The 25,467-nt window shown below is 38.0% G+C and overlaps 1 protein-coding gene across 1 annotated transcript in view; it reads right to left on the reverse strand.

Moving 5' to 3' along the window:
• The window catches only part of CR1 (complement component (3b/4b) receptor 1 (Knops blood group)), a 191,076-nt gene that overhangs the window by 148,714 nt on the left and 16,895 nt on the right, over nucleotides 1-25,467 (reverse strand). Inside the window, exons 7-16 of the mRNA XM_006834201.1 lie at nucleotides 25,266-25,442; nucleotides 25,095-25,185; nucleotides 24,750-24,826; nucleotides 22,852-23,259; nucleotides 22,114-22,287; nucleotides 21,951-22,038; nucleotides 21,569-21,651; nucleotides 20,231-20,623; nucleotides 19,036-19,221; nucleotides 17,545-17,730 (exon numbers count right to left, since the gene is read on the reverse strand). Coding sequence (XP_006834264.1) covers nucleotides 17,545-17,730; nucleotides 19,036-19,221; nucleotides 20,231-20,623; nucleotides 21,569-21,651; nucleotides 21,951-22,038; nucleotides 22,114-22,287; nucleotides 22,852-23,259; nucleotides 24,750-24,826; nucleotides 25,095-25,185; nucleotides 25,266-25,442 — 1,863 coding nt within the window. The remainder of the gene's footprint in view (nucleotides 1-17,544; nucleotides 17,731-19,035; nucleotides 19,222-20,230; nucleotides 20,624-21,568; nucleotides 21,652-21,950; nucleotides 22,039-22,113; nucleotides 22,288-22,851; nucleotides 23,260-24,749; nucleotides 24,827-25,094; nucleotides 25,186-25,265; nucleotides 25,443-25,467) is intronic.

Genomic DNA, 25,467 nt, shown 5'->3' on the forward strand with positions numbered 1-25,467 from the left:
ATTATATTTCAAGATAGATGTTGAAAGGCCCTTTTTAATCATGAATGTGATGCCATTTCTCTTGAATCTGTGGTTCCTGGCATAGTAAACTATATGATTGTCAGATTCAAAATGACCACTAACAGTCCATTTCAGCTCACTAATACCTAGGATATCGGTTTTTATGTGTTCCATTTCATTTAGATAACTTCCAATTTTCCTAGATTCGTGTTTCCTTCTGTGTTCTGATTATTAATGGATGTTTGCAGCTGTTTCCCATTTTGAGTTGTGCTCCATCAGCAAATGAAGGTCCCGACAACTTGTTTCCGTTCATGTCATCATGGTCAACTCTGCTTTGAGGAGGCAGCTCTTCCCCGGTTGTATTTTATGTGTTCTCCAACCTGAGGAGCTCATTTCTGGCACTATATCTGATAATATTCTGGTGCTCTTCATCTTGTTTTCATCTTCTCGTAGCGTATCTGACAGCGTCCGGTTGTTCCCCAGAATGTTTTCAGTGGCTAAACATTCAGAAACAGGCTTCCTAGTCTGTCATAGTCTGGAAACCCTGCTGAAACCTGCATGGGTAACCCTGCTGGTACTTAAAATACTGTTGGCATAGCTTCCAGAACCACCACAACAAGCAAACCACCACAGTACAACAAACTGACAGATAAGTGGTGGTAGAAGATAGAATAAACATAAAGTTAGCCAGTCAGTAAGATTTCATTTTCTCCACAGAGAAAATACTGGAACTGGGAAAATTGTCTGCAGGATTTAGAATGTTGGTGGAAGAGGGTATGTGGGCTAGGGTAAGCTGTTGGCTGGATAAATACGAGGTAAGTTAAAAATGTACTCTATAACATAATTTATCAAACGATCAAAGTGTGCTTTTCAACATATCCTCCATATAGGTTTATACACTTCTGAAGATGTTTCCATCTCTCTAACTTTTCCTCAAAGAATTCTGCATTCTTCATGCCACACCAAAATGGCAGTTTTAGGATCTTCATTTCAAATTATGTTTGTTTTAAATGTTCTTTGAGTTTGGGGAGCAAAAAGAAGTCTGAAGAGACAAGATCTGGGGTATACTTTGGATAGGGTAAGGTTTTCCAATGAAATTTTAGTGGGTCAGCTCAGGCTGCCCTCAGAGAATCAGCAAGTGCATTCACTGTTGTGATAGAAAAAGTTCTTTGTTGCAACTTTCCTGGCCTTTTTCTCACCAATGCAGTTTAAGATTTTCTAAAAACACCTTCATAGTAAGTCCCACGATCATCCTGTGCCCTTTGGGAATAATAATAATAATAAAAACCTCAGTCACCACATTCTTCTGAGCTGACCTCTCTGCCTTGAGTTTAAGTAATCAACACATCTTCTCAGAAGCCACCATTTTGATTGGATCTTTTTTGAAGGAACTCTAATGAGACTAAGACAAGTATATTATAGAGAGAATGTGTTTGCAGTCATCCACTGATTGCAAGTATATGTTTAAACACATTTTGTTTAGAACCCTAGTAGCAATACTTTTGGACTTATCTTTGTATAAGAGAAGCTCTGATGGTCAGGGCATAAAAGTGGTGGGGTTGAGAAGTTTACCAAAGTGACAGAGCATGGAATTCAGAATGTATGTTAAATCAAGAGCCATAACAATTCTAAGGTTGTCTGCTATTTAAGACTTCATTGATGTAAGAATAAGAAATTAGGTAAAGCAAGTCTTTTTATCAAGGCTAACATTTATTTGAATGGTTAAATGGCATTTTACAGGCAACCAGAGCTTCTGACAAAGCTACCAAAAACATCCATAACTTGAATTGTACCCGAAAACTGTTGAATTAAAATTTGACTCCTGTAAATTCAAAACATGTTACTGAGTGATTCTGGAAAGGCGAAGTACATATTGTGAGAAGTAGGAATTGCAGTGGATTATCTAGTCATATTGAGGCAGGAGGCAGATAGAAGACTGGCAGATATACAAGACCCTGTGATGATTGTGCAAATCCACCCTGGCATAAAAGCCTCTATTTTATGAGGGTTTGACCATTAGTAATAACTTGCACTAGACTAAATTCTTTTTAAGCTCTGTGTGTGTGTGTGTGTGTGTTTTCCTCTGCAAAGTTTTTTTCTTCTTGCTGGTATGCTACACTCTAAGGGGTGTTTCAACCCTGATGTGGGACTGTAGGATAAGCACTGAACTTCTAACCACAAGATTGGCAGGCAGTTCAAATCCACTAGGTGTTCTTTGGAAACACTATACAGAGTTGCTATGAGTTGGAACTGACTAGATGACAGTTAACAATAACAAGGGGGCCTAGCAGATTAAATTATCTATAAAAAGCTCCAGCAGGGACTAGAGGCTCCAGAATTGTAGTGGGTTACAAGTTGGGCTGCTAATCACAAAGTTGGTTGTCCGAATTTCCAGTCACTCTGTAGGGAGAAGGAGGCGGCTTTCTGCTCCTGTATATATGTACCTTGGAAACCCTGCATAGTTCTCTATGAGTCGGAATCCACTCCATGGTCATGGGTTTGATTTGGTTTGGAGTTGTGGGCAATAACCACCCATTTCATACTTAACAGTCTTCTTTCCAGTTGTGTTGCAGAAGTTGTTGTTGTTAAATGCTACCGAGTCAGTTCCAACACATAGTGCCCCTCTATAGGATTTCCGAAGAGCAGTTGGTGAGTTTAAACTGCTGACCTTGTAGTTCAGTCCAATGCCAATCCTACAGTGTCACACCAGAAGAAGTAGCAGGTGCCAAGCAGGTGCAGATGAGTGAAGCAGAACAACAGTTCACTGTGTGAAGAGAGTGCGCATGTGCAGTTATGGCCGCACCCTTGACCAAAGTGTCTCCATCTTGACAAATAGCTATGCATATACCCTCATTATCATAACCCAACCCTTTCCAGGCAGACCCCACCTTTCACACTGTATCATGATAAATAAACATGAGACTGTTTTTCCTTGACAATCTTAAAAAAAAAAAAGAAGAAAAAAAAAACTGTTCCGGGAGGCAGAGATTAGCGTTGCTTGGTCCCTCTTTGTCTCCCATGGGATTTTTCTTTTAACTTTGCTTTAAGAAAGCTTTGTTTGTGTGGACCCTCTGGGCTTCTCCTGGTCATTCTTGGTCAGTAGAAGGCGAAGACCCTCCTTTGCAAGTTGGGGCAAAACAGCACTCACAGGTGACAATATCATAGAAATAGGAACTTTTCAGTGAATGTCGATGTCCCAACAAGGTTATCTGCCCATCATAATCAAGGAAATGCTTCCTATTCTGTGTAAATAATTAAATCCAGCAGTCAATATTATAACCCAAAGTATATGGAAACAGTATGCGATCATTAAAAAGATGAGGGCAGCTCTGTTTAGGGCCTTCCTTAGAAGATGGGGTCACTTTCAGAGTTGTGTAATTGTTTACACCATAGCCTGGCTCCAGATACAACACAAGTGAGCCTTCCAAAAGTCCTTGAAGGGAAGTGGCAGTAAAACTGGGCTCTCATCTTTACCCTCAAGCAAATTTTCTTTGTTCTGCTTCAGAATAAGTGCACATAGGAAGTTATAGCTTATGAAACCATTTCATTGGTGTTGACTTCAGGCAAATAAACTGGCTATTAGAGTGGCTTCTTCCCAACCAGTGTTCAGTTGGATTCCAAGCAACAAGTCTTTCTGAAATAGACAATTTCGGTTTAGGATGCAGCATGAATAGCAGCTATGCAACAAAAAACTTTAAATAACAAAAGTGTTTTCAGTCTCTCTATAGGTTTAAAAAAAAAAAAAAGGCGCTCTGGTAGTGTAGTGGTTACGAATGAGGCTGCTAACCTCAGGGTCAGCAGTTCAAAACTACCAGCTGTTCCATGGGAGAAAGATGAGGCTTTCTGCTCCCAGAAAGACTTATATCAGAAACCTTGTACAGGGTCGCTATGAGTCAGAATCGACTCCGTGGCACATAACCACCACCACCACCACCACAACCACAGATAAAGAAAAAACAACTATAACCAATAAACCATCAAGTCTATTTGAAAATATGTTGTCAAGAAGTCCTTCTTCTGATGACATGATCTTAAGCAAATAATAATACATTTTATATTGATATATATGAATTAAAATAAATGATAGATAAAAAGGAATCAATTATCACATTATTGTTCTCATTTGTATAATCATTCAACAAAAATCTATGTTATAGCTTTACTTTGTACCCCTTCCAACCCACCACACGCACAACACCTTAGTGTCTTTGACTAACTCTATCTTCCTGAAATGATCTTCTTCCATACACCCACACCCGTATCTCCTTGCTTTCCTCTAGAGCTTGTTCAAATGCCATTTGCTTAGTAAGGTTTCCCTTGTAAATACCCTGCTCTCACTATGCTCTTTGCTTTATTTCTCATTGTTGTACTTACCATCTTATTTATTTTGCTATTTATATAAATATTTGTTGAGTGGATTACTGGAACATAAGTTAGCAATATAAAGTAGATAGATAACAATCTTCGTGCATGCTTACAGAAGACTTGTGTAATAGTCAGAACTACATATATTTAGACCTTTGCTTATTGATGGATATAAATGGAAAGAAAAAGGCATGTAAGTTAATAATAATATTTCAGTTTCATTAAATACCAGTTTGTCTTCTGATTAGCTTGCTGGGTTGTATGGATCAACAGAGTATACTTTTCGTGTCTCTAAGTGAAGAACTCCATCTTTAGGGGTTGTATTTGTATAGTAACTTCTAAATGGATAAAGGGAGGAAAAAAAAGTAAAACTTTTACTCATTGACCATAAAGACTCCAAAGACATATATTTATTTGCTTACCGTACTTCCCCAAACATGGTAAATATTTTTCATGGATGAATTCAGTTTATCCTCTTAATTATTCTGTGAAGCAAACACTATCGACCCCATTTTGTAGATGGGCACATAAAAGTTAGTAATTTGCTAAGCTTGTAAATGTTCAAGTCAGAAGTTGACACTACGTTGCTCTAGCCCATATCCAGAGATCTTAAGGACTAAGCAGACAACCTTCAAAGAGGCAAAAAATATATATATATATATTTTAAATTAGATTTGATCATACATTTTTCATGTTGGGGCAGTATAATTTTCCAATAGAACCTAAAAGGAAATTTTCCTATTTGATATTTACCTCAAAATCCTTATATATAGTCACAAAACACTAAAAACTTTCATTTATTTTAAGGAGAATGATTTTACTTTTATTCTTTGAAAGCACATATCCTTTATTTTGATTCTGAAACCACTTGAGTAATAATTAGTGAAAGATAATGAAATGTGATTATCTTGCAGAACCCCAAAATAAAATATGATAGAATTAATAGGGAAGAAATGTTATAGCTAAGGATACTTAGAACATGTCATTCTCTATCAAGAAGTCAAATAATAGGAAGATATAAGAGAAAGTAAAAAAAGTGTTAATACTAGGGTTCTAGTTTATGCATTCATGGGTTTATTCCAAACACTACATGTTTGAACATGTTTCTATAATCAGTGGATGGCTGCGGACAAGTTCTCACAATAATACATTGTTCTTAATTTTGTGTGTCATCAAGTCAGTTTTGATTCATAGTGACCCTAAATATGGTTTCCGAGGCTGTAAATCTTTATGAGAGCAGAAAGCTTCATCTTTCTACTGCAGAGCGGCTGTTAGTTTTGAACTGCTGACCTTGCAGTTAGCAGCCCCACACATAACCCACTCTTCGACCGGGGATCCTTAGTCTTGTTTTTAGGATCAAAGAGTCAGTTCTGACTCATAGCAACCCAGTATACAGTTTTCAAGGAGTGGCTGATGGATTTGAACCACCGACCTTGTGGTTAGTAGTCCAGTGCTTTTCCTACAGCACCACATTGTTGCTGTTGTATGGTCTTGATCAGTTTGCCTCAAAGCAACCCTGTATGGGTTTCTGAAGTGTGCCTGGTTAGTTTGAACCACCAGCTTTGTGGTTAGTAAACCAGTGCTTATCCTACAGTGCCACATCAGGACTCCTACATTAGGATGCCTTAAAAAAATTGTCCAACCAAACACTGACTTCCAAGGGGATCGGCTGGGCCAGTCAAATTCAAGGAAGAGAGGTCAACATGGATATAATGATTGTTTTGTGGGATCCTGAAGAAGAAATCTTGATATTTTTTCCTATAGGACATAGAAGGATCACATTGCCTTCTTAGGAAGAAGTTTTCAAAATATTTAAAGCTGCATTACTAATAATGTGACCAGGAATGTTGCACCAACAAATTTTTTCCATAACAACATTGTACCTATTCATTCTTTGAGGGGAGTAAGGATTGTGTCTTGAGAATTTCCTGGGAAACTTTACCCTGTCCACCTTTGATCATGCCCCTTCAGACTTCTATTTGTTCACCAAGCTCAAAGAACATTACTAAAATACATGATTTGAGTTCAAGAATGCCCAAACTGTTGGTTTGATGCAGTATAAACTGAACAGCAGAACATTTCAAGATCTGTCTTAAAGTACAGCGCTATCTATGATCGGATAATATCTGTATCCTTACAAGGAAGATCAGTTATATCACTATTATTCAAATTTATGCACCAACAGTAAAGCCAGTGATGATGAATTTAAAGAGTTCTACAACTTTTTTCAGTCTGAAATTGATCAAATATGCAATCAAAATGCATTGATAATTACTGGCAATTAGAGTGTGAAAGGTAGAAATAAAGAGGAATGATCAGTAGTGGAAAATATGGCCCTGGAGATGCTGGAGATTGCGTGATAGAATTTTGTAAGACCGACGACTTATTCATTGCAAACATCTTTTATAAAACAATATAAAAGGCTACTACTATACACACGGAGCATGCCAGATGGACTACACAGGAATCAAATCACATTTGTGGAAAGACACAATAGAGGCACTCAATATCATCATCAAAAACAAAGCCAGGGGCAGAATGTGGAACATACTGTCATTTGCTCAGATGCAAGTTCAGTCTGAAACTGAAGAAAATTAAAACAAGTCCACAAGAGCCAAAATATGACCTTGAATATGTTGTTGTTAAGTATTGCTGAATCGGTTCTGACTCACAGCGACCCTGTGTAAGGTTTCCGGGGATATATCCCACCTGAATTTAGAGACTATTTCAACAATAGATTTGATGCATTAGACACTAATAAACAAAGACCAAAAGAGTTCAGGGATAACATAAAGAATATCATACAGAAAGAAAGTATAAGGTCATTAAAAAGACAGGAAAGAAAAGACCAAAATGTATGTCAGAAGAGACTCTGAAATTTGCTCTGCAGCATAGAGATGATAAAGCAAATGGAAGACACAAGGAGATGAAAGAGCTGAACAGAAAATTTCAAAGGGAACATCGATAAGATGAGTCAAGTGTTATATGAAATGTACAAAACCTGGAGTTAAAAAATCAGAAGGAAAGAACACAGTCAGCATTTCTCAAGCTGAAAGAACTGAAGAAAAATTTCATGCCTTGACTTGAAATATTGAAGGAGTCTGTGGACCAAATATTTAATGATGCAGAAAACATCAAGAGAAGATGGAAGGAAGAAGAGTCACTGTACCAAAAGGAAATGGTCAATGTTCAATCATTTCAAGAGGTAGCATGTGATCAAGAACTGATGGTACTGAAGGAAGAAATCCACACTACAGTGGAAGGTACTGGCAGAAAATAAGACTCCAAAAATTGATGGCATACAAATTGAAATGTTTCAACAAACTAATGGAGTACTGGAGGTCCTCTTTAGTCTATTCCAAGAAATTTGGAAGTTAGATACTTGGCCAACTAATTGGAAGAAATCCACATTTGTGTCTATTCCAAAGAAAGATGACCCAAAGAAATGCAGAAATCATTAATATCACATGCAAGTAAAATTGTGTTGAAGGTTATTTAAAATGGCTGCAACTGTATATGGACAGGGAACTGCCAGAAATTCAAGATAGATTCAGAAAGGACATAGAACTAAGGACATTATTACTGACATCAGATGGATCTTGGCTGAAAACAGAGAATACCAGACATATGTTTACTTGTGCTTTAATGATTATGCAAAGGTATTCAACTATGTAGATCATAACAAACTATGGATAACATTGTAAAGAATGAATATTCCAGAACACGTAATTGTGCTCTTGAAGAGCCTGTACATAGATCTTTCACCATACTTATTCAATCTGTATGCTGAGCAAATAATTTGAGAAGTTGGATTATAGGAAGAAGAATATGTATCAGGATTGGAAGAAAACTCAACAATCTCTGATATACAGATGGTTACAACCTTGCTTTCTGGAAGCAAATAAGACTTAAAATACTTACTGATGAAGATCAACAACTACAGACTTCAGTACGGGCTACATCTCAATGCAGCAAAAACAAAAATACTTACAACTGGACTCATAAATAACATCATGATAAATGGAGAAAAGATTGAAATTACCGAAGACTTCAAATGTCTTGCATCCACAATCAACACTTTTGGAAACAGCAGTCAAGAAATCAAACAACGTACTACATTAGGCAAATCTGCTCCACAAGACCGCTTTAAAGCGTTAAAGAACAAAGAGAATGAGATCTAAGGTACGCCTGACCCAAGCCATGGTAATTTCAATAACCTTACATGCATATGAAAGTTGGATAATGAATAAGGAAGACCGTAGAAAAATCAATTCATTAGAATTATGGTATTAGAGAAGAATATTAAAAGTACCATGGACTGCTCGAAGAACAAGTAAATCTTTTTTAGAAGAAATGCAACTAGAATGCTCTTTTAGAAGGGAGGATATTGAGACTTGGTCTCTCATCCTTTGGACATGATATCATGAGGGACCAGGCCCTGGTGAATGACGTCATACTTGGCAAAGTAGAGGGTCAGAGAAAAAAAGAAGTTTCCTAACAAGATGGATGAACGTAGTGGCACCAACAAGGCTCAAATGTAATAATTGTGAGGAGGCAGTATTTTCATTTAGTTGTGCATAGGGTAGCTATAAATTGGAACTGAATTAATGGCACCTAACAACAGCAAATTGAAGATTGCTGAGTTCTTCTGGGGGTGGTTAATCCAAAATAACTCACTGTCATAGCATTGATTTTGACTCACATCAATCCTTTCTGGGGTTTCTGAGGTTATGTTTACTGGAGCAGAAAATCTCATCTTTCTCCCTCAGAGTGCCGAGTGGGTTTGAATGGTCTACCTTACGTTTGGTCATCCAGTGCCTATTCTACAATGCCACCAAGGATCTTTTCACAGTAGAAGGTGTTGTTTTTGTTAAGTGTTGTTATGTTTTGACTCCTAGTGATACTGTATAGTGTTTACAAGACAGTAAATCTTTGTGGTAGCAGAAAGCCTCACCTTTCTCCCATGGAGCAACTAGTGGGTTTGAACCAGGAACCTTGTGGTTCACAGTCCAGTGCTTATCCTACAGAGCTACTGTGGTTTACTCACAGTAGACAGTTGTTGAGTAACATCAAGTTGGTTCCAACTCATAGTGACACTGTATAGGGTTTTTGAGGGAGTGGCTGTTGGGTTTGTTCTGTTGGCCTAGCAGTTCAAACTGACCTAATAATACTCCATAAATAAGTAGTGAACTATTGATACATTCAGCTATGCGGATATATCTCAAAGTAATTTTTCTGAGAAAAAGATTATAAATAATACTTAGTATAATTTAATTTGTATAAAATTCTAGAGAGATGGAAACACTGCATTCAGAAGTGTATAGCCTGAGATGGAGTTTAAATAGAGAAAAGAATAGCTTCACATTTTGATATTTTTGTTTTAACTAAAGTTTCTATGATTTTGTGGCAATATTTTTTAGTTACCTTCATACATTAAGAATATTATAAAATAATTTTTACATCAGGATTGGAGGAAGACTTATTAGCAACTTGTGATATGCAGATGGAACAATCTTGGTTGCTGAAAGCAAAGAGGACATGAAGCACTTACTGAAGAAGACCAAAGAATACAGCCTTCGGTATGGACTATAACATGATGTAAAAATCACCACCACACGTTACCTCTACACTTGTTCATCTCTAATGCTTCCTTCTCCCCATATTCAGCAAGTCACTGAGTTTTGAAAATCTTATGTTCTTCATATCTTACTGAGCTCCAGCACAACTCCTGGTTGGGATGTTAATCCTGCCCCTTATTTTGAATATACAAACTTGACCATACTTTCTTGCTTATAATTCTACAAAATAAAGCCCAAACTCCTTGAGTAAAGGTACCTGGTCCTTTACTCAAACTGTTCCTTCTATCTGGAATGACTTTCTTTCCTTGTCCTTTGAGGTTCACCTGAAAAATCTCCTTCATTATGGAAATTTCTTTTGGTTGCAGTTTTATATATAACTTTGTTAATTTGCATTCACATGGACTGTAGGTTTTTAAGGTGGTAATTGGTACACAGGTACCTGTCAAGTCTGTTTGGTGAATCTTCATCCACATTATATCTTCTGAATAATCATACAAGGACACTTGTAGGCCATTCCTTATTCCTTTGACCCAGATAGCTTGAACATAGTTCAATGAGCAAGCACATCTGGTGTTTCTGTCTTCTTAATGGCACATTTCTGACTCTCCTTGAGTGCCCTTGGGGCATGCTTCTTGAAGCGCACTCCATGGATAAACTTGGAAGTGCTGGAGGTATAGTCTCTGTTCACTAGTATGTTGACAGTGAAATAGCCCTTTTCCTTCTCATTACCCTTCTTGGCAGAAGCCACAGTACTGAGCCAGGTTTGTAAAGCCACTGTAGACCTATATCTAATAGAAACTGTGATTTATGTGATTTGTATCTTTACCAATTACTATGCTATCCATTTTGGCAATACTGCTTTATGATACTTGTTTATTTTTCTGCTTGTTTATTTTCTCTACTAGACTATAATAGGCCCTGATATGGTACTGTAGGATACGTACTGTACTGGGAACTGCAAGGTTGACAGTTCAAATCCACCAGCTGCCCTCAGAAACCTTATATAACTCTTTGTGAGTTGAAACCGACGCAAGGGAGCACAACAAGAAGACTATAATGCCCTTCATAACAGAACCTACATCCTTACTTAGCTTTGTAGCTCTAGCCAAGTATAATGCTAAGTACAGTAATTATTGTATAAGAAAAGAAGGAATGAGGATGGTCATTGCCTCTTTTCATTTCTACTTCTACTTCCTAACATCTACCTGTCAAATAAGAAAAGCCACGTATGTATATGCTAAATAGAGAACTGTATGTGCAAAACAGAGAAATGTTATGTATGGAAGTGACCATAGCAAATTGCTGACAATAGTTACCTCCATTATCTTGGGTTTTGGGTGTACAGGGAAAGAGGCTATTTCGTTTCTTTGAAAATTATTTGATTTATTACAACAAGCATGTCTACTTTTTGCATTTTCAAGAAACCAATGATTAAAAAAAGATTTATAGAGATATAAAAATATGCGATTAAAAAATTTATAGAAATTTAAAATGGGAATTAGCAACAACAACCTATGTAACTGGGAATAGAAATATACATACTTCTTCCTGTAACTTAAAAAGAAAAGAAAAACACCAAAACATCCCACATAATTTTCAGTGATGAAACACAAGTTTTGTTTTTATTTTGTTACATTAAACAAACAGGACCAATATTACCTACTATTTTTGAAGATCGCCCTTAAACATCTGGTCAAGATCACAAAATGAGGGGAAAACATAAGTAAATAAAAATGTATAGTTAGTAGAAAGGATGTGATTATCATAATTTATAAAGATATAGTTTCTTCAATGACTTCATTTGGCTTGGATCAACCATCAACACTCATGAAAGCAGCAGTTAAGAAATCAAACAATGTACTGCATTGGGCAAATCTGCTGCACAAGACCTCTTTGAAGTATTGAAGATCAAAGATGTCGGCTTGAGGACTAAGGTGTGCCTGACCCAAGCCATAGTGTTGGTGTTTTCAATAACATCGTTCATATGCATGTGAAAGTTGGATAGTGAACAGGAAGACCATAGAAGAATTGATGCATTTGAGTTATGGTGTTGGAGAATATTGAAAGTATCATGGACTGTCAAAAGAACAAACAAATCTGTGTTGGAAGAAGTACAGTCAGAGAGCTCTTTGGACGCCAGGATGGCCAGACTTCGTCTTTCATACTTCGGACATATTGTCACTGGAGAAGGATATCATGTTTGGTAAGGTGGAGGCTCAGAGAAAAGGAGGAAGACCCCCAGCAAGATGGAATAGTACAGTGGTCCATCAATGGGCTCAAATGTAGCACGACTGTGAGGTTGATGCAGAACAGGCAGTGTGTTGTTCTGTTATGCATAGGGTCGCTATGAGTCGGTACCAACTCAATGGCACCTTCCAACAATGATAGTTTCCTACTTAGAAGACTAGGTAACTCACTGATAAACCATGAAGAATTTACACTTGTATAAAGATAAACTTTCCTAGATACCATTTAAAATTAATGACCAAACATTAATGCCTGGTGTGGCACTGCAGGATAATTCATTGGACTGAAAGGTCAGTTTGAACTTCAATGTTGGGCATTCAAACCCACCAACCACTCCTTGGAAATTCTATACAAGGTTGCTATAAGTTGGAATCAACTTGACAACACTTAGCAACAACAACAACAAACATAAACTTTCCAAAATATCAGATATCATTCAAAATTAATGCTCAAACATAGATTAGAAAATGACTTAGAAGAGCAACAAGAACAAAGTATTTAGAGCTTTATGTGACCTACACGAAACCAAGGAGTCCTGATGTGGTGCTATAGGAAAAGCACTTGACAACAAGGTCAGTTTGAACTACAAGGTTGGTGGTTCAAATCCACCAGACACTCCTCAGAAACTCTGAGTTGGAACCAACTTGACGGCACTCAACAATAACACATGAAACCAGAAATGAAATCCATTGCCACTGAGTTGATTCTAATTCACAGTGACCCTATAGGACACAGTAGGCAGAATGTCTTTACAGACGCAGACTGCTCCATCATTCTCCCGAGGAGTGGCTGCTGAGTTTGAACCATTGACTTTTGGGTGTGTAGTTGGGCACTTTAAAGACTGTGCCTCTGGGACTCCTGGTCTACATGAAGTGAACTGTTAAATGTAACAGAGACATAAAATAACACCTCCCTCAGTCATCTATGATTCTGGAAGGGCATAATTAATATTCTGAAGAGATCAGTTTTCTTCTCATATTGATCTATAGGTTTAAGGCACATCCAATTTAATTCCTAACTTTGTTGTTATTTTTGGGGGGGGGAGTGGAGGCTGGGGCAAATGATTCTATACATTATCTACAAAAATGAACAGAAGGTATTTTCAAAATAGTTTAAAAAGATAGAAAACTGAACTGCCTCAAAATAACCATTAAGAAAGCTACAATTTCTAATAAACTGTATCTTTGCTCATCTAATAAAGTATATTCTTACAAAGTATATCATAGATTAATAACATAATCTATGTTCCATATCTATGTCAGATCTTTCTGACACAAACCCCAGTTTATAGAGAATTGGTAACTAGATGGTAAAGGAAACAAATCAAGTGAGGGAATGGTTTACTCGACATATGCTTTGGGAAATTGACTCTACAGAAAGAAATGCCAGTGAGTTTACATCATACACTGTACTACAAAGTAAATTCCAGTGTACTGAAATGTTAATAAAAAACTAAAAATAATTCAGAAGTATATCTAATTCTGCATTTAACACCAACATAATATAGCACTGTTGTTGTTAAGTGCCATCAAATGGGTTCCGACCCATAGCGACCCTGAATAGGGTTTCCAAGGAGCAGCTGGTGAACTTGAACCACCGACCTAGCAGTTCAAATGGCTTTGCAGTCTGGCACATTAACTCACAACGTCATAGAAACCTAGTAATATATTTAACTATCCTGAAAACAACAACTGAGTGAGAGAAAAGATTACTTGGACAAATGGAAAGGGGTACAGGTTTTTGAATGGGAAGATATTATAGCAAAGATGTCATTCTCTCATAAATGAATCAATAGGTCTAAATGCATTCAGAACATGTATATTTTTAGAAATTGACAAATGATTTTAAAAATCATCTGTAAGAACAAACAGAAAGAGGAAAATTATATATGTATAATTTTAAAATTATGTAAAATTATACATATATAATTTTCCTATTTAAAATATGATTTTAAATATATGTAAAATTATATATGTATAATATATATATATATATGTTGTTAAGTACTGTTGAGTTGGTTCTGATTCACAGTGACCCTGTGTATAGTTTTCAAGAAGCGGCTGGTAGGTTTGAACCATCGACCTTGTAGTTAGCAGTCCAGTAGTTATCCTAAAGTGCCATTGTTATTGTTAAGTGCTGTCAAGTTGGTTCTGAATCCTAGCAACCCTGTATAGGGGTTCTGAGGAACAGCTGTTGGGTTTGAACCACCGACCTTGTGGTCCTGTGCAGCACCACATGAAGACTCCATATATATTTGGAGTCCTGGTGTGGCACTGTGGGTTGATGCACTGGACTGCAAGGTTGCTTTGAACAGCAAACCCACCAGCTGGTCACTGGAAACCCTATACAGGGTTGCTATGAGTCAGAAGCAGCTCGATGGCACTGGAAAACAGCATATACAGATACTGGGGTGATTTAAAGTTATACTAATTAAACACAGAGGGGCTTGTAATAGAAGACTAGACAGACCAATGAAGCAGAAACAAAGAGTACAAATCCACAAATCACATACGTTAATTATTTGACATGACCAAGTTAGAAAAAAATGTCCTGGATTAGCATCAAGCAATATTTATCTAACATAATTGCTCACTTAAGACTAATGTGGCAGTCTGCTTCTGTAAAAATTTACAGCCATGGAAACTCTGTGGAGTAGCTCTACTCTGTCATACAGGGTTGCTGTGAGTCAGAACCAATTAGATGACAAGGGACAAATAATGCTATTCTAAGGTAATTAGTAGGTGTGAAGAAAGGTTTATTCAAAGGTGTTCCTTATAATGCATTATATTGTTTATTATAATAAACATAAGGAACTCTGGTAATGTAGTGGTTATGAGTCGGGCTGCTAACCTCAAGGCCAGCTAGTTCGAAACTATCAGCAGTTCCACAGGAGAAAGATGAAGCTTTCTTTTTTCACCACCACCAACAAAATAAACATGGAGGTAACCAAAAATTTCAACTATAGAGAGTTACATATAATTGATTAATATGCTACTAACTAAAAACAAAACATGGTTAAATGACATGAGAAATATGTACATTAGTCTAAATAAAAAAGTTAACATAAGAAGCTATGATAAAAAAATTTCAGATTAAAAAAATGTATATACAGGAAAAATATTGGACAAGTATATATATACAATATTTGCAGTAAGGCCATGGGAATTTTAAAATACTTTTCTTTCTATTTCCTAGATGTTTAAGATGTACAATCTGAATAAACATTATTCACATAAAATAATGTCTTTGATGGTGGTGTTTATGTGCGTTGGAGTTGGTTCCAACTCATAGCAGCCCTGCATAGGGTTTCTTAGGTTGTAAATCTTTATGGGAGCAGAAAGTCTCGTCTTTCTCCCATGGGGTGGCTGGTAGTTTTGAACTGCTGGCCTTGGGGTTAGCAGCCCAACTTGTAACCATCACACTACCTTGTGTTGGAGATTTCCTTTGGCATAGCCTAGCATGGCTCCTTCCAGCTATCACACTGCAATATTCTTCGCAGACACCCCATGCTTTGGTGTTTAGTTTGAAGCAAGAAGACAACATTTTTCATGCATTTTGGTGAAGCATGCATTTGAACTTACCGTTCTTTTTGCTTTACTATCATGCATGAGACGACAGTGACCAAGATGATAATAATTACTGCACCTGCAGAAATACCTAGAAAACAAAAAAAAACACACATAACCAATGCCAGAGAAACATGGCCTCTGTTTCTGTTTTTGTTTTTTTTTAACAGACTGTGGAGCCTATTCCTAGTGGTGAGAAAAACAATGTGACTTTTACACTTTAGTACTTCTCAGACACAAATGTTGAATTCCTCAGTATCTTGGCTTCAGCGTTTGTTTTTTTCTGATTTGTATGTTTAGTCTAAAGCATGAAGCACATCACTAAAGGGTCCAATCAAGTTTCTGTTGCTTTCAGTTTTATTCGTAACAGTGTCATCACTAAGGTGAAATTGGAAGCACAAGACACTGGCATCCCATGATCATCATTCTACATAATGTATATTTCACTTCCAAATGTGGAATATATTGTGCTATGGCAGAATAAACTGAAGATGCCAAATGGTACCAAAGACCAAGATTTAATGAAAAGTAACCTTTCAATTCAAAAACGGGAGTGTTTCAATCATTTTCCCTACTCCATCTAAAAGCGGCATTTCAAAATGTAGAATACATAATAAAATACACTTGAAACACCAAAAACCTGTCATTTTCAGTAAGTTCAAGTGAAAAAAAAAAAAAAAAAGTAACCCCACATAGGATACGTTGTTGTTGTTAAGGGTCATTGAGTTAGTTCCGACTCATTGAGACCCTGTGTAGGGTTTCCAAGGAGCAGCTGGTGAGTTTGAACTGCCAACTTTGCAGTTCAAACTGGTCTTACGATCCAGTGCATTATCCTGCAGCACCACACCAAGACTTGAGTGAAATTTACATATGTGTATATATAAAGGATATATGTGTTTTTTGTTACGTGCCATCAAGTCGGTTCCGACCTGTAGCGACTCTGTATAGGGTTTCCAAGAAGCATCTGGTGAGCTTGAACTGCCAACCTTGTGGTTCAAGCCAACATTGAAGTCTAGCACTTGAACTCACAGTGCCACACCAGGACTCCATAAAGGATATAGAGCCTCTGATTTTATGGTAAAACATCATTAGTGCATTTAAAGAAAACAAAGAAGAAGAAGAAAAACTTACCACAAATAAGAGGAACATGTGAATCTAAGGAGGAAATATAAAATCATGAAATATCAACATCGTAGTATAAGTCAATATAGCCCAAGTCCCTTGGTAATGTTCCAGAAGTTAACACTCACGTCCTGCTTGAGACCCCTAAGAAAGATTTAAGGGAAGCCTGAACAGTATCCACTGCTCTAACAAGTCGCTGGAATTTTCTGGATATCACTTTAATTAGGCAGCTGAGATATTGTTTGCCAATGAAATAAATCCATATGTTCAACAGTATAATCAGGGAGTTCTCAGACTAGACTACAGATATCATCTGTTACAACAAGTGAGCTCACATATTTTTAGGGTCCCCTGTCAGACTGGTAAGCACTTATACACTCAAGATGCAGCACTGACAGAAGGCTCAGTAGCAGCATACTGGGTTTTACTTTAGTTCTTTCTAAGTAAGGGTTCCTCTCTATTTTCTCTTTTTTACTTCTCCCATCCTCAGAAAGTTTTATTTTGGTAAAAAAGACCACTGACTTCAGAATTTTTTTTTGCTGTTACACCACTTGGTCAGAGACCTCTATCAGTTTAAAGTCCAGAGGTCCCCAGCTTTGAGAAAGATCCATGACTCTCCCCTGTCCAGTGAGACTGGTGGTCACAGTGAACGTTTTTGCACTTACGTGATTTGCAGACAGCCAGGGGAGGGTTCCAGTTGTGATCCTCCTGGCACTGGCTCTGGGGACTGCCTTCCAGAAGATACCCATCTTCACACTCCATAGTTACAGTAGCTCCATAGTGGTACATTTTCTGGGGCTCCAGCCCCTTCTGCATTCCATTCATATACTCTGGGAAGCTACAGTTTACCTCTGCAATGAAAGGAATCTAATTGAAGCTGTGGCACATTTGGGCATTTTAACCAAGATGCAGATCCTGCTCTTAGTGGAAAGTTTATGAAACCCATTGATTTTATCCTCGGGAAGCAAGACTTCATTCACAGAATATGAACCAATACCATAAGTTCTTTCAGCAGCTGTCATCTCAGGAACATCGAGATAAATTTAAATCAGGTTGTTTATCTTCTTTGTGTTGTAGTTTCTATGCTAATGGGGTTAGATGATTTCAATGCCTCCTTAAGTAATGGTGAGGACTCAATGGGTAATATTAAGTATTTTAAATCACTCATTGATCTGCTTCTAACTTACTTTATAATTATTCATACATGTCTATGCAACCTCATTTATTGTAGCTTTTTAATGCAAGGGTCTATAGTGTGAACTCTTGAGCTTATACCCAGCTTGACTCTGGTACTTCCTAGGTGTGTGACTTTGAATATGTTACAGCCTCTAGGGACAACATCTGTAAAACAGGGACAATAAAGGCACCAACCTTGTATGGTGCTTGTGAAAGTAAATGCTAGAATGCATGTACAGTGCTATCTATGTTGTTGTAGTTAGTGCCGTCGAGTCGGTTCCAATCCATAGCGACCCTGTATAGGGTTTCCGAGGCGTGACCGGTGAACTTGAACCACTGACCTTGCAGTTCAAATGGCTTTGCAGTCAGGTGCATTAACCCACAGTGCCACACCAGGACTCCATGCTGTCTACACTACCTGATATATTGTAACAAGTGCTCAGTAGTAAGTATCAGTCTATTATTCACATCTCATATGAATTGTTTATGATTGTTAAAATGATGTTCAGCTACATTTAGTTTTTGTTTTGTTTTTTTCTTTTACATGTAGTTTTAAATGTACCCACAATCCCATCACCACTCAGAGTAAATAAATGCAAAAGATCATTGTGCATTTATTAGGACGTTGTCACCATCGTGTGACATAACCTTAACCATAGTACAAGTACAATTGGTCTTTTATTTGTTTCATACACATATGCACTTTGACTTTCTATATTCAAATGACTGCATAAGTGGTCACTTACCAGACAGGCTACAGATTAAGCCATTTTTGTTATTTTGGGTATTCGGCAGTTCTACATAACTGGCATGAGGCATAGTCAACTCAACTGCAATGGATTTTGCTTGCGTTCTTCTTGTTTTTAAGATAACTTCCAGTGAATGTATCCCTTTCAAAATATGTTTTGAAAATACCTGACTGAACACGCCCATTTGAGATAAATCTAATTAAAAGTAAGGGGAAAAAATAGACAACGCACCTTTACAATATGGGACAGGTTGGCTCCAGGTTCTCTTATGCGTGCAAAGAAGGAATGCCTCTCCAACCAACAGGTAACCTGGGTCACAGCTGTAGAAGATTGACATTCCAGGGTAAAATTTAGCAATATCTCTACCAGTGTGCTGCCCATTGGCGATCTCAGATGGCGGTTCACATCCTAAAAAAGCTTAGAGACCAAAAAGAAAGGATCTTTAATTCTGCATAGAGGAAAACATAACTCCCACTATTTTTAATCCTTAGGGATACAGAAAGATGGCAAACAATAAGCCAACTAGTTAATGATATCTGGGAACACTCATTCATTCTATCCAGACTGATCAGCACAGACAGGGCTCTGCATTTCCTACCCATATCATAAGAGATGAGAAGAAAAATGTCAGCGATAAGACAACAAAACACCAATAGTTACAAACCAAACAGTTTCAATGTATCAGCTAGCAGCATCTTCTTTTTCTTTTAGATAGCTGGTAGGAGTTAGTTTAAGTAAGATCACATTTTCAAATGCCTTCCTGTAGGATCCAGGAAGTGAAGCAAGTAGGCAGGACAAATCCAAGGGCCCCTGTCTTCCTAAACGTGGCAACCACTGTTCAACTCAAGTTTCTGGTATGTTGTAGGAAAGCAAGGGGGACTCTTGCTGTATGATATACTCACTATTAATCCTGGGTTTCACTTTAAATAAGACTACAGTGCTGAACAAACAAAACACTTCTTGAGCTGAATTCAGTTTTGGGGTCATCATAACAATAATTGCTGCTGCTGCGGGTAGTCACTGACAACAGTAAGCTACCAAAAGTGACAAGAAAGACCATTTAATAGATTTGAAGGAAGCCTTCATTTTCTAGAACACCCAAAGTTCTTTTTCTGGCTGGTATCAAATCATCAAGAATTATCACTGCTCAAGATTTGCAAAAAAAAGATGAATTTTTCTTAAGTTAAATCCATTAAAAACAAAAAAAGTTTCGGGGACCCCACTCAATTGGAAGTTAACCATTAGCTCTACACTCTGCGAAAGGAAAAAAAGAAAGAATCAAGAAGTGAGAAAATAAGAAAAAGCAGGAAGAACTATAATTGCTTCAGCTGCTACATGGTTTTTTTGAAGCAGAAAAGCAAGTGGAAACTCTTTTTCTTTCTTATGCTATACAATAGCCCATATTTTATCCCTTAAAATATCTTACCCTTTTTGATACAAGTCGGTACACCTGGAACCCATGTGTTATCAGTATGACACCTGATAGAATGACTGCCATTCATGACAAAGCCATCATTGCAGGCAACATACACTATGTCATTATGGGAATATGAGGAACGAGTTTTATTTAGCTTGTGTCCATGTTTGACTTCTGGGCTAGGGCAGTGAGTCACAGGAAGAGACCGGGAGCAGCTTGGGGAAGGTCCACTCCAAACGCCTTCTCCTTTAGTATCATTCAGGCATCGTATAGTTTTCTCTCCCAGAAGATCAAATCCTTGGTCACATTCATAAGAAACTTCATTTCCATATTGAAAGTGTTTTCCTATCATGCTTTTATACCTCCCATTTTTAATTGTTGGTGGATGTTGACAGTAAATAACTGCAGAAGAGATTTAAGGAATTCTGTATCAGCTATACATCAAAGGGGACAATTTTCATTTAGGTATAAATGAGACTATTCTAACTACACATATTTCCCAGAACTAGAAGATTATTTGAAATTTGAAACCTGGCTTATGTATTTTTTCCAAAAAGCTTTATTAAAATTTCTGATGATATGAGTTGTTGTTGTTACGTGCTGTTGAGTGAGTTTTAGTCCAATACTTATCCTACAGCACCACACCAAAAATCCAATTATATGAGTAATACATATCAATTCCAAAAAATTCAGAAAACACAGTGTAGTAATAAAGAAAGAAATAGGACTAGAAATATGTTGTTAAGTGCTGTTGAGTGAGCTAACATCACAGCGATCTTGTTTCCAAGGAGTGACTGGTGAGTTTGAATTGCTGACTTTGCAGTTTGCAGTCCAGTGCTTACCCTACAGCACCACATCAGCTCTCTCTCTCTCTATATATATATATACATACATATGCATATATGTGATTTATATATGTATCTACACACACATACACACACACACACACATATTGATGTTGTTGTTATATCAAGTCAGTTTCTAGCTCAGAGCAACCCTGTATAGGGTTTCCAAGGCTTTGAATCTTTGAGGAACCAGAAAACCTCATCTTTCTCCCATGGAGTGGCTGGTGAGCCCAATCTGTGGCCCTTGTTCAGTGGTTTCCATAGAAGCCACCACACTCCCATAAATGTATTAGTAAAATGAGCAAGGATATGAGAAATACTTAGTTTTTAACTTTGTTTCTCAATGTCAGTGCTGACAACACATGGAACGGTTTTTCTCAGTCTAATCACATTGAAGGAGAAAATATAAATTGTTGAGGTAGTTTCAGACTAGCTCTTTAATGGCCTACTCTTACTTAGCTTTCTCGTACCATCAGTTAGTTTGTTTGTTTTTCTAACTTACTTTTACAAAGTGGAATCCTTTGAAACCAAACTCCGTTCTCAGCATCCTGACACTTCTGATAAGAATATCCAGTCATTTGGGACCTAGAGACAGATAATAATACATTTCCTCTTCCAGTATTACATATCTCTACAACCCAGCCCCATCCAACCACAACCACAGAACTTTGGCAGAGAAGAGTTGACCTTCCAATGAGTATTAAGAAAACAACTGTAGATTTAGTCATGCACAGCAAAGCCATTAGATGCACATTAGACCTGTAGAACTTCATATTCTCTGTAGGTGTGGCAGAGAGTGAAAGCCACCAAGACAAGTTGAGAGGACAGTTAATTCACTAAACAAGGTAGGCATCCCTTCTCAGAAGGGATGGCCTCATACTTACCCAATTTGGCAGGATGTATTGAATGTCACCACGTGGGTGCCAAGTGGAATCTCTTGCTTATATTCTGTCATGGGCTCGCATGATTTTTCTAGAGGAGTAAAGTTGGAATTACTTATAGAGATCTCATTATGAAAGAGACAAATAACTCTGGAACTGAAAGTACCTTCACACCGTGGGGCAGAAGGACTCCAAATTCCTGAAGGCATACAACGAATGGATTTGTTTCCCACAAGCAAGTAGCCAGGGTCACAGGAGTAGATGACAGTCATCCCAGAGACAAAGACCCTGCTCCCACCCGTGTGCTGACCATGGTGGATTCCAAAAGGTGGCTGGCAGTCTGAAGAGAAAACTCCCCACATAAATATCAACAGTAAGACACATAGATTAAAGAACATTGAGTATACAACATTTGACAACAGTCTGAAACTTTTAAACAGAATTCCCTAATTCTCTAATTGATCACTGACCTCTTGCCACTACTGAAGGAACTAGGCATCTCTGAGTGATACAAATGGTTAACAAGCTGGGCTGCTCCCTGACATGCTGACTGCACCCAGAGGTGTACTGGAAGAAAAGCTTGGCAATCTAGTTCTGAGAAACCAGACATTGAAAACCCTAAAACAGTAGAACAGTTCTACTCTAACACATAGGCTGTCACCGTAGGTCTGAGTCCATTTCACAGCAACTGGTTACTGATTTTTAAGAAGCCTTTAAAAAGGACATCTCAGCATCTACCCTGGCTGAATCCCAGATCTGCAGGAGCCTTTACACAAAAAACATGCACAACTCACACATAACATTCTATTAGAGAATGGAAGGAATGGAAAAGCAGTCTTGTCTTTTGCTGTGATCCTCGATAATAATACATAAATTACCTTCTTTTTATCCATTGGGCTCTTACCTTTTTCACAAACTGGTATTTCAGGATCCCAGGTGTCATTGGCTTTGCAACGAATCTGACTGCTGCCCTTCAAAGTAAATCCATCATGGCACTTGAATGTCACACTATCATTGTAAACATACGGGGCTTCCTTGCCAGATATTTTGCTCCCATTTGCAATGTGGATGGATGAGCACTGGATATCAGGGATGGAAAGTTCACAGCGAGGAGCATGGCCACTCCAGCTGCCCGTCTCTTGGTCACTGGTTATACAACGGATGGTGCTCTTCCCAATGAGGATGAAATCCACTCCTCTCTCTGGCCCGGGTTTACATGTATAAGTAACTGTGGTTCCGTATGGAACATCCCCTGAGGAGCTACCTGAGTGCATCCCATTGTAGATAACAGGAGGTGGTGGGCATGTGATTTCTAGAGAGATGAAAAGGATACGGTAGAGCTCTGTCCCAGGATTAGACACCAAAAAACAGAAGTGAAACTGGCAATGAACCTGTTGGTTTCAGGTTTTCTGGAGGATATAGGAGAGTTGTGATGGTACGAGTTACAGAAAATCTCATGTTTTATATATACAGTACTGGTACAGCACTCTGTAATAATATACTAGACCACAAGGTCAGTTTGAATTGCAAGGTCAGCAGTTCAAATCCACTGCTCCTCAGAAACCCTATACAGAGTCACTATGAGTCAGAGCTGACTCGATGGCACTTAACAACAATATCATATATAGAGACAGATGTAGATATAGATGTATGTATACAATTCAATTTAGACAAATTTCACAAAACAAATTTCTCAATTGGAATCTAAGCTAAAAGTGAACATGTTGATCAATATCATTATGACACAGTAAGGAGAATTGTCACTGTTAGGTACCATTGAGTTGGTTTCGATCCATAGCAAATCTATGTACAATAGTACGAAACACCAGCTGGTTCTGTGTCATCCTCACAGTTGCTGCTATTTGACCCCTGGTAGTTAATTATTCATTTAAGAATGCTTTAAATAATTAGAGAAAGAAAGGCATGGGGGACTAGGATTAAGCGTTTTGAGTACCATATTTGTGCTGAGGTCATACAATAGTTTATACGGTTATTGAAGATTTATTGTTGATTGAGCACCTACTTTGTGAAAGGCAGTTTTCTCCTCTAGAAAGAAGGGAGACCACTAGTCATAATAACTCTGCAGTAGATGGTCTTTTGTTAAGTTGACAGATGAAGGACTGGAATCTCAGGGAAGTTATGGATCATGCCCGAAGTTATACCGTTATTTAGCAGTATAAACAGAACCTGAGTTCAGATCCAATTTCCACTAAACTGTTGTTGGTGTCAAGTGCTGTTGAGTGAATTCCGACTCATAATGACACTGTAGAGGGTTTCCAAGGAACAGATAGTGAGTTTGAACCGCTGCCCTTACACTTAGCAGTCCAGTGCTTATCCTACAGCGCCACATCAGGATGCCATTAAACAGTACCCACAAATTAGAACAGTGGCTCATATACTCACTGCCTCCCTTATTATTCATATAATCTTAAATTATAAAAGAGAAGAATTAACTGGGTATATATAATTTAACTGGTTGATGGAAGAAATGACAGCAGAGATATGTAGCAAAATGGTGTAACTATATCTGTTGTGTGGCACTGTAGGGAAAGAACTAGACCACAAAGTTGGTTTGAACCGCAAGACTGGTCGTTCAAACTCATCATCTGCTCCTTGGAAACCTTATACAAGGTTGCTATGAGTGGGACCCACTTGATGGCACTTAACAACAAAAACGTAACTGTTGACAGATGTAATAGAATAGAATGCTTTCATTTCCATAAAATGGTTTAAAATGGAAATCTCCCAGGAAATGCATAGCTCTTTCACTATTTCAGTTCTTCTGTTATCCTTGCTACTTACCTTTACAAAGACGAATCTCTGTAAACCAAGGAACGGCACCTTGACACTGCTGATAAACACTCTCACCTAATCGGTACCTAGGGACAGAGAGATTTGTGATTTTCCTATCTGAGGACCACAAAAGTAAGCAACAGCTGTTGGCCCCAAAGCAAGCTCACTATTTTCAGAACAAGAAGCACAAGGAAGAAAAATGCAACCAGCCTCAGCATCACCCACCCACAGGCATAACTTCCATGCCCCCCCAAAGTAGCATAATTGAGAATCCACAAACGTGTGTGTGGTGGGAGTGTGCATTCAGTGCTCAGTGAGAAATAGACCTAGTTCAGCCTAGACAATGTCACTTACCCTTCTTCACAAGAAGAGTTAGTATCTTGTCGAATAAACTGATTCTGGGGTTTTTTAAAGAGTTCCTTTCCTATAGGTTTACACTCTGCCACTAAGAAGAGAGATGAGGATTAGAAACCAACTCAATTAAGTCTCAGTGCCCACAAAACATCATCATTCGAGACCTGGCACCTTTGCACTGGGGAGCTCTCGGTGCCCACACGCCCACTGAGGTACAGCGTATGGATTCTTCTCCAACAAGCACGTAGCCCGGGTCACAACCATATCTGATGGATGTTCCAGGATCAAAGCGGACCACGTGGCTATCTTTATTTTGCCCATTGAGGATTTTAGGAGGGGCCTGGCACGCTAAAGAAAAGAAAGTCTGGTGTTA

This window comes from Chrysochloris asiatica, unplaced genomic scaffold (genome assembly GCF_000296735.1).
Source record: "Chrysochloris asiatica unplaced genomic scaffold, ChrAsi1.0 scaffold00009, whole genome shotgun sequence".
In the NCBI taxonomy this organism is placed as follows: Eukaryota; Metazoa; Chordata; class Mammalia; order Afrosoricida; family Chrysochloridae; genus Chrysochloris; species Chrysochloris asiatica.